Below are 9,674 nucleotides of genomic sequence, written 5' to 3'. Positions count from 1 at the left end.
ATGAAGAGTAGACATTGAAGGAAAGCCTCGTTGCTCTGCCTTTACCAGTGTGCAGGAATATGCCCCGACATGTTGTGGTACTATACAAACTGTTGCTGTCGGGTGGAAACCTTGTATGTCCAAAACGGTTCCTTTTGTATTATTTGCAAAACATGTAAAGTTAGCGAGCTGAGCTTGTAGATCTGCTATATTCAATGCTTTTGAGCCACACTCTTGGATGATGAAGTAGGGCATAAATTTACACAAGTTGAAAAATGGAGATATGAGGTTTCTGCCCGACAGTGACGAAATACTTCAAGTAATCACCTGCATCAACCAGGTAAACCACAAGACCAATGAGAAACTGAACAAGCGCAATTATTTTCAAGCATTTTAATACAAACTTAATAAACTATCAGTCCCTCTTAACATGTAAGACACTGACTCCAAATACTTTGTTATACCGTTTTTTTTTTTTTATCAAGTATTGCACAATGTAGGTACAAAATTAATATACGATTACATTTTGTCCATAATATAGCAAAAATCTTTAAACTCTTAACAGAAAATACAACTCTTATGTTTTTCAAAAAAGCAAATATTCTTAAATCCCACCACTACGGAATATTCTGTACACAATCTTTAGAATAGTCGGATGTTTTTTTTTTGTATTTTTTTTAGATGGATTCATTTTACAATTTCAATAAAAAAAGAAATAACATTAAGTCGCTGCAGCCATCACGGATCACTGTAGTAGTAAAAAGATATAAATGCAATACCATGTCGTAGAAACAATAGATACTCTGATATTTTACAAACTCTGTACTAAATTAAATTATACAATTAGAAAAAAGACCAGGAAATCCCACTTATTTATGCCAATTCTTTGACAAATTGGCGGCATCCAGTTATGTTTTAAATACTGAAAGAGGCCATGACTTGGGTTTTTTTTTTTTTTTTTCTCGTTTTTTAATATCTTAAAGCAGTCACGTAAAAAATTATTTTGTGCTTGGTTGGCAAAAGAAATAACAATGATGCATGTTGAAGTTTAGGTAACCAAGCTTGGGCATCTTGTACAACAAGCTTCATCATAAAAAAATGAAATTAAAAAAATAAATAAAGAAAAGAAAAGTAACTCAAGGGGGCAAAGTAATTCACCCTCGGGCTCATGCTCTTGGACTCGTAACAAAAGATCTTATAGCTGACAAGTCACTTTTTTCCTTGACATTCTGTCCATGTTCTTTTTGTTTTCTTTTTCATTTTTTTTATATGTGCATTTGTGTGTGTATGTGTGTGTTTTTCCCCCATCTCTGGTCATTGCTGTGTGTAGTAGCAGTAGCAGAAGTTGTACCTTTACATGTACTAGTTGGCCATAACTGGCTGGAATTGCTGGTTAGAATACTGCATGTTGTTCAAGCTGAAATTCAAGCCGTCCATAAGGGACTTGTCGTTGAGGCCGCCGTAGGCCGCGAACACGTCAAAGGCATTGCTGTACTGCAGCGGGCTGAGGCTGAGTGAGCTGTCTCCGGGGAAGAGAGCGCTCGGGCTGCCCTGACTCTGCAGGTTGGGGAACACAAATTCCTTGGCGTTGGGGGACAGGGCTGAGGGCTTCTGGAGCTGCTGCGCACCGAGGCCCAGCCCGTACAGAGAGTGCATGGAGGTGGAGATGGCTTTCTGTTTCAGGAGGCTGTTCACGTTCAGGCCCAGGTTGGTGGGGGAAGTGCGTGCCACCTTGTTCCCGGCAGCGCTGCTGCCGTTGTTGTTGCGGCCGCTGCTCTTCATCTTAGTCGAGCCGAACTTGGTGGCCGCAAAGGTGGCAGTCGTGAAGGTTAGCGGCTGGTTGGAGCGGGGCATGAAGGTGGGGCTGACGGCCGCCGAGTGGCCGAAGGGAGGTGAGGGTGAGCTGGAGACAGGCGAGGTGCCCACTACGGGCTCACTGATGGGCATGAAGACCTGCGCGTCGGGGTTGAAACTGTTCTTGATCTCCTTGTCCAGGTCCAGACCCCCAGCGGCGGCCGCGCTCTCGTTGCTGTCGTCGACGTACAGCACCTTGACCGGCCCCTTCTCCCCGATCTGGTAGGACACCTCGAAGGGGTCGATCCACACGCTGAGGTCCTGGGGCAGGTTGTGGCGGACGTCCTCGATGTCCAGCCCGCTTTCTTTGGCTGCCTTCTCCACCACGGGGTCCACCTTCTCCCCCACGTGGATGCATCGGAATCCCGAGCCTTTGTATGGCTTGTCTGGGTACCAGTGTCCCTCATATTTCTGCTTCAGCTGTCGCTCCAGCTCCTCGCCAAAGATGTTGACCCGCCGCCGTGGCAGTTTGTTGTACAGGTAGGAGATGATGAAGTTGAGGGCTACTTGGATTTCAAGCTGCATAGCTGACTGCTGAAGTGCACCAGATGCGTGAGACTGGGTGTGTCTGGCCTCCAATGTATCCACTGGGTGGGTGTTGTTTATCCGTGGTGGGCTGCTGAGGATCTCCAGGGAGGACAGGGTGTCGTCTGGCACCAGGCGAAAAAGGAACTAGAGCTTAGTTGAAAAAACAAAAAGTGCTGGTTTTGTAGAAGTGGTGTTCTTCCACAGGTCGAGTGATCTTTTTTTTCTTTCCTGAAATAATCACAAGTGGGGGGAAATACCATGAGTATGCTATTCCTATTCCCAAGAAATAGATGAACACAAATACATTTTTTCCCTTTGGTAATGTTACCTAAATTTGTGTGTGTGTATAGATAGATAGATAGATAGATAGATAGATAGAGAGATAGAGCTAGAGAGAGAGAGAGAGAGAGCGAGAGCTAGAGATATAGAGAGAGCGAGAGAGCGAGAGAGCGAGAGAGAGAGAGCTAGAGATATAGAGAGAGCGAGAGAATATAGGCTGTGTCATATTTCAGAAAGACAGCTCACACATTAGTCTAGAAATGTCCTGTGCATACTGAAGGACATGTTATAAAATAGGCCATGCTTCAAAATGCATAATGTTCTTCGTGGCTGGCTGGCTGCTACTGCAGAGTAGACCATATAGATACAGTACACAGAATTGCCCTTTAAACATTAACCCTGCACTGCCTGACGACCAAGTCTGTGTAGCTTCTTGTTTTGCTGCACAAATAATCATTCAAACAAAAATAGTAATAGCCTAATTGAAAAAATAAATAAAAAAACAATCCTCAGTGTCAACAGTGGCAGATGGGGTGAAATGTGTCACGATATGAAAATATGCCTATTTTTTTATTAATAATAATAATAAGAAAGCTCAAGCTTTCTCTTAAGCCCACTCTGGGATTTGGTGTTGCATAACAGATCCACCACAGCCAAGCCTAGGTACAGTAAAGCTACAGTCAGTGAACTGATCACCTGCTGAGAAGGTTATCATTATAATTAATAAACCAACAATGACAACAATGTAACAAGTTACTGGCTGGTAAATGTAGTTGACAAGAAATCGTCCTCGTTCTAGCGTTTCAACAACACAGTTAACTTCACTGTTAACCACTTAAACCCCATATGGGTAACTGGAGTCCCTCTGGGCTCAATACTAGTGTCTTTTCAGTTTTCTGTTATTGTGGGGAAATCTTTAGCAGAAAATAGCAGATCAGAAAGCTCACAACGCAATGTGTTGTGAGCTTGTCGATCTGCTATTCTCAGCGAAAGCTTTCCCCACAATACCGATGCTGGGGTTTAAGTGGTTAATTAAGTGATTAGCAAAATAGGACAAAATGTTATCTCCGGGTCGGGGGGGCCGCCTATGGTGTTATACATGTCCTTGGAGCTGGTGTAATCAACTAATTGACAGCACCTTCAATTTGTCGGAACGATTCGGGGGAAAAAAAAGAAGAAAATAAAGCTCGACAATGAGACACAGCAAAGTTGAATTGACTCTTTTACAGAGCACTCTGACTGTCGCGTTTTCCTTTTTTCCATCGACAAATCGTAGCTTCTCATCAAGCTACGTTGCATAAAGTAGTTTGACCATCAACCAAGAACCAGTGTTGCTTGCCATGTCGGCTTATTATAAGCGACTTTGGGCTTGTTTAGCTGTAAAGTTGCTTGTAAATATTGTTGGTGGTTGCGTTTTTTGGGGCTCGTTTCTAGCTAAGCTTATTTGGGCTTGCTGTGTTGTTTAAACCAGTGGTTCTCAAACATTTTTATGTCGAGGACCACCAAATTAATATGCATTTGTCTGCAGACCTCCATCTGAAAATATTTTGTGCTAGGGACCATCATACAGGATTTGTGTTAAATGTTTCGAAAATATTCCACATTACTTTCAAGATTTTTCTTTTTTAACTGGCAGATATACAAGCTCACAACGCGTCGCTTCGTGAGCTTGAAGCATACACAGCTCTGTAGGTTTTAAAGTGCTCGTGTGACGCTTCTTTTGGGCTTTGTTTTCATAGACCTGGTTGCTCGTTTCTCTCGCAAAACCTGGCAACGCTACCACCAATATCAACCAACGAACGAAGCTCAGGGCTGGGCTGAAGACACCAGAGTGTGTGACACTCTTTGGGCGCGTTCGAAAATACAGCACTGAGCGCACTGGCCAATACAAACTAATAGGCGAGTGTGCTCCGGTGCGTAATTTACGAACGCACCCTTTGTATTCTACGCGCAGCTAAAACTTGATTTATTCATTGGCTGAGTGAGGACCAGTGGTGGAAAGTAACTAAGTACATTTACTTAAGTACTGTACTTAAGTACAATTTTGAGGTATTTGTACTTTACTTGAGTATTTCCAATTTCCAATAGTTTTACTTCTACTCCACTACATCTCAGAGGCAAATATTGTACTTTCACTCCACTACAATTATTGGAAAACTTTAGTTACTAGTTACTTTTCATATATACATTAAATTATTTAAAAAAACACACATTAACCACTTTAGCCCTATTTTATACCTAGGCTATTTGAAAATAGCCGCTCTACAAGCTCACAGTGAGCTTGTAGATCTGCTATTTTCAAATATTTGAGTACATTTTGATGCCAATACTTTTGTACTTTTACTCAAGTACATTTTTAATTCTGGACTTTTACTTGTAACAGAGTATTTTTATATTGCAGTATTGGTACTTTCACTTAAGTAAAGAATTTGAGTACTTTTTCCACCACTGGATACAGTCTGATGTCATACATCTGCTCTGAAATTAAACACCTTTCAGCCAGCAACATCGTTTCAGTTCAGATGCAACACACTTTGAACCAAGAAAATTGTGTATTAACACAGACCTTAATTTATCTCACAAGCACGCACAAACACACACAGACCCGCACAACCCCTCCCTAACTCTTCGTGGACTGACGCAGCAGATCAGCTTAATGAAACCCTCAGTCAGAGCAGAGCTTATTATACAGAGAGACAGCACAACAAAACTGACAACTGCAAAGAGGCATGAATACTTACTTTTCCGTAAAAAAAAAGAAGATTCTCAGTAGTTTTGAAGTACCGTTAGTTTAGTGCAAATAGAAGTGGAAAAAAAAAAAAAAACAGTTCGGTATTAAAGGTATAAATACTTTCTTCACATAGAATATATTATCATGATGTAAAAAAAAAAGAAGTAATTCCAGTACATGTAGATGTCTGTCTGTCGGGATGAGGATTGACGTTACGTTTGCTTTCTTTTTCTTCAGTTTCTTTTAAGGTTATTATTATTCTTATTTTTGAGTTTCTTTTTTTGTTTTGTTGTTTTAATGTCCTGTTCAGCAGGCTGTGCAGAGCGGCTCCTCTCCCTCCGACACTCGGGAGTTTTACTACTTCGTCCCCCGCCGTCTGCAGAGCGCCTGTATTTATAGCCTCCCCTCCTCCTCCCCCTCCTCCACGGGCACGAGGTGGAGGCGGTGACGCGCAGTATTGCCCGGTTTTGAGAGAGAAACAAGCATCCGGGTCTACTAAAACAAGCCCAAAAGAAGCCACATGAGCACTTTAAACCTATGGGTTGGCTATTTGAAAATCTGAGCTTGTAGATTTGCTATTTTCAAAAAAGTAATATGGGGGGGGGGGGGGGGTTTGAGAACCACTGGTTTAAATATAATTAGAAAACAAGCCCAAATAAGCAACTACACACTTTAAGCCCTAAAAAAACGCAACCTGCAAGTCGCAACTAACCAATATTTACAAGCAACTTTACAGAAAAACAAGCCCAAATTCGCTTATAATAAATCAACATGGCAACCCTGGCGGTGACGCGCTTTCAGAGGTCAAAACAATACATACGCCGCGCCATTGGCTCTCCACCACGAGCCCCGCCCTTCCACACTTGGCCAGACTCCGACGCCCATTGGCCCGTTCGCTCCGTCGATCACCATACCTGATTCTGTCGAATGAAGGAACGCCTCCCCTCTAGTGTTGCCAAGTCCGCTTATTATAAGCGGCTTTGCGCTTGTTTTTCTGTCAAGTCCCCTTGTAGGTTGTGGGTTTTTGAGGGGGCTTGTTTCTAAAGTGTAGTTGCATATTAGGGCTTGCTTGCTTGCTTCCTTACTATTGTTGTTTAAACCAGTGGTTCTCCAATATTTTCATGTCAAGGGCCCTCAAATTAATATGTATTTGTCCACGAACCCCCATCTGAAAATATGTTGTGCCATAGGGACCCCCCACAAAAGAGTTGTGATGTTAAAATGTTTCAAACAATTATATATATATTTTTCGAGATAGCAGATCTACCTCCCCTAGACTAGACGTGCTATTTTCAAGTGGTAAACCTGTGGCCTAGTAGCTTCTTTTGGGCTTGTTTTCGTAGACCTGTCCGCTTGCTTCCGTAGCAAAATCTGGCAACAGTCCCCTCCGTCCCGACATGTACATTTACGTCACATGCAAGTAAACCCACTAGGTCTGGCTCTTATGACAGCCGAGACAAAAATAATTAATGTTTAAGACACACGACGGAATAAATGACATCCTTGCACGTGTGTGTGTGTGTGTGTGTGTGTGTGTGTGTGTGTGTGTGTGTGTGTGTGTGTGTGTGTGTGTGTGTGTGTGTGTGTGTGTGTGTGTGTGTGTGTGTGTGCGCGCGCGCGCGTCTGTACTTCAGGACCATTTTGAGGTGTTTTTACTTTACTGGAGTATTTATTATAATTTTTTTTACTTGTGACAAGAGTATTTCTACAAGGCAGTATTGATATTTTACTTAAGTAAAACATTTGAGTACTTTTTACACCACTGCTGAGAAGAACAGAGAACCCAGACACTTGTGCTTAATTTATAGCCTACCGAAAAACAGCCGATCTACAATCTCACAGCAGGTCCCGTGTAGATTCGGCTATTTTCGGCGAGCAACGCCGTCGCTCACATAACGGCAGTCAGTCTTGTGATATGAAATATCATTACCAGACGCTAGGAAAGCAACACCCCAGATCCATTGTAGCCTATCATTATTATTATTATTATTAATAATAATAATAATACTTGACGTAGGGCCAGGGGCTACGGCAATACGCGCTTCTATCTCAATTTCTACGGAGTCATAGCCTATTATAATTATAATGTTTACACCATGAAGTGAACGATTATTATTATTATTATTATTATTATTCATTGCTCAGCCGGAAGCTGGGACAACTCAAGTATAGGCTCAAGAAAGGCTGTGACGGTGATATATTATATCACATAATGCAGAAAATATATCGCATATTATTATTATACATAAATGTATTGCTGAGAGCGAGGAGGAGACTCCCAGGTGGAAGCATACATACATACAGCTGATAGTGTTGCCAGGTTTTGCGAGAAAAAGCAACCAGGTCTATGAAAAGTGAGTGGCAACGTTGTTGATGTCACCTAGGTGTTTACGGACAGAGAGTATAATGACACTCTTTAGACTACAGATTGTAAGAAGAGATGTAAAGTAGACATTATAAATGCTTACATAGCTGTGCTTATGTATGTGGTTATGGTGCAATAAATATATATTGAATTTGTCACATCACATCTTGGTAGCACACCAGAGTGTAATTCAGCTCCTAGATGTAGCTCATTCTGATACCTGCTCAACATCTACAAACGTCAACACATGACTCACTGTGTTTATTGTTTTTAATTATTAAGAACTGATTCAGAACTGGAGTAAATTTCTATCATTTCCTTTGATAACTCATGGTACGCTACATATGAAAGACAATGTCTCAAGATTCAAGAACGTTTATTAGAAAGTTAATAATGTGGCATCCATCTCCACATCTAGTGCTGTGCGCTCCGTGATGTTGCCTCCATGCTGGAAAGCAGAAAAATCGAACTCCTTCATCTACTGTTTACAAGCTCCGTGACAAACCCAGTGATTATTATGTAGTCTCATAGAGTTCAAAATAATAGAGAGGGCACCAGAAATCTCTTCCCATCCACTTGCATTGAGTTGCTCACCCAGCGCATGGGCCTAATTCACCCCTTCTTCCGGGTTGGAAATTTGGTGGGCGCGGCCTATTATGGCCCCAAACGCGTCACTTCTGTGACGTGTTTTGCGTCACAGAAGCGCGCAGCCCCGTGCGCAAGCTCGTGCGCATGCTCGTGAGTCGAGCCCATTGGTTGAAACCGTTTTCGCTCGTTCATGTTGCGGTACTAAGCTGCAGTACCATGAATGGCCAGCATGTCCATTTGGCTTCAATGAAACCACTGGGTTCTGGGGGCTTGTGGAGTCTCTGCCCATAAAGATGGCCGCCGCTACACAGTGACGCATGTTGACGCCCCCTTTTGGATATTTTGCCAGGCCCTACAGTGGCTATTTTCGAGAAAACATTGGAATTTTTTTTTTATCTTTTTGAAACATTTTGACAACACAAATCTTGTATGGAGGTCCCTGGCACGAAATATTTTCAGATGGGGGGTCCGCAGACAAATTATTTGGTGGTCCTTGACATGAATATGTTAGAGTAGGCCTACCACTGGTTTAAACAACATTTAAGAAACAAGCCCAAATAAGCAACTACACTTTAGAAACAAGCCCAAACATCCGCAACCACCAATATTTACAATTGACTTTACAGAAAAAGAAGCCCAATGTCGCTTATAATAAGTGGACATGGCAACACTGACTCACAGACGGATGTGGGGGGGGGGGGGGGGGGGTGCCGAACGCTATCTAGAAAACACAGGCGCCGATTGGTTAGAAAGGGGCCAGGAGCCCTGTGATTGGTCAGAAACGGGGCAGGAGCCCCAGTGTTGAATGGTGTGGTCCGTATCTAAGGTGCTGATGTAGCTGTGCACGTCATCACATTTTAAAGGTCTCTCTCTCTCTCTCTCTCTCTCTCTCTCTCTCTCTCTCTCTCTCTCTCTCTCTCTCTCTCTCTCTCTCTGCGTGAGATAGACAGGGTTGTGTCTTCTTGTAGAAAATACATCTTCATAAACTGCTTGTGCCTGCTGCATGTGTTTATACTAGGTTATTCCAGTGATTCTAAATGTAGGGGTCCAGGGACCACCCTTTGAGGGGATTCTTAATCTTCACCATCTTCAGGTTAATCTTCACCATTATTACGTAGTGCATGTAAATGCAACTAGAGAACGTACAAGAATGGCTATTTTGATCAGAGTTTCATGATGAAACTCTGATCAAAATACAGTACATAGACAATAAAGGAATCGTGGACCAAATAACAGACCATATTGGACCAAATTATGTCAATTCTTTTTTAGATTGAGTACCAGAGATTAAAATCTTATTAGATGGGATCCATGGCCTAATACATAAAATAAAATTGGGGTCCAAAAAGG

At 42.3% G+C, this 9,674-nt stretch overlaps 1 protein-coding gene across 1 annotated transcript; it reads right to left on the bottom strand.

Moving 5' to 3' along the window:
* Positions 1–357: 357 nt before the first annotated feature.
* On the bottom strand, positions 358–5,731 carry tob1a (transducer of ERBB2, 1a). The gene is made up of 2 exons (XM_080447948.1): positions 5,382–5,731; positions 358–2,589 (listed from the first exon to the last, which is right to left on the bottom strand). Exon 2 carries the CDS (start codon positions 2,356–2,358, stop codon positions 1,342–1,344), a length of 1,017 nt encoding a protein of 338 aa, XP_080304074.1. The 5' UTR covers positions 2,359–2,589; positions 5,382–5,731; the 3' UTR covers positions 358–1,341.
* Positions 5,732–9,674: the final 3,943 nt, after the last annotated feature.

This window comes from Gymnoscopelus braueri, assembly GCF_963280865.1.
Source record: "Gymnoscopelus braueri genome assembly, chromosome: 13".
NCBI classification, from domain to species: Eukaryota; Metazoa; Chordata; class Actinopteri; order Myctophiformes; family Myctophidae; genus Gymnoscopelus; species Gymnoscopelus braueri.
Note: the sequence above shows the minus strand (reverse complement) of the source record. Positions and strands in the feature narration are given on the sequence as shown.

Bases quoted from the DNA above. Each gene is read 5' to 3' on its own strand.
- tob1a (XM_080447948.1), bottom strand. From the start codon at position 2,358: ATGCAGCTTGAAATCCAAGTAGCCCTCAACTTCATCATCTCCTACCTG.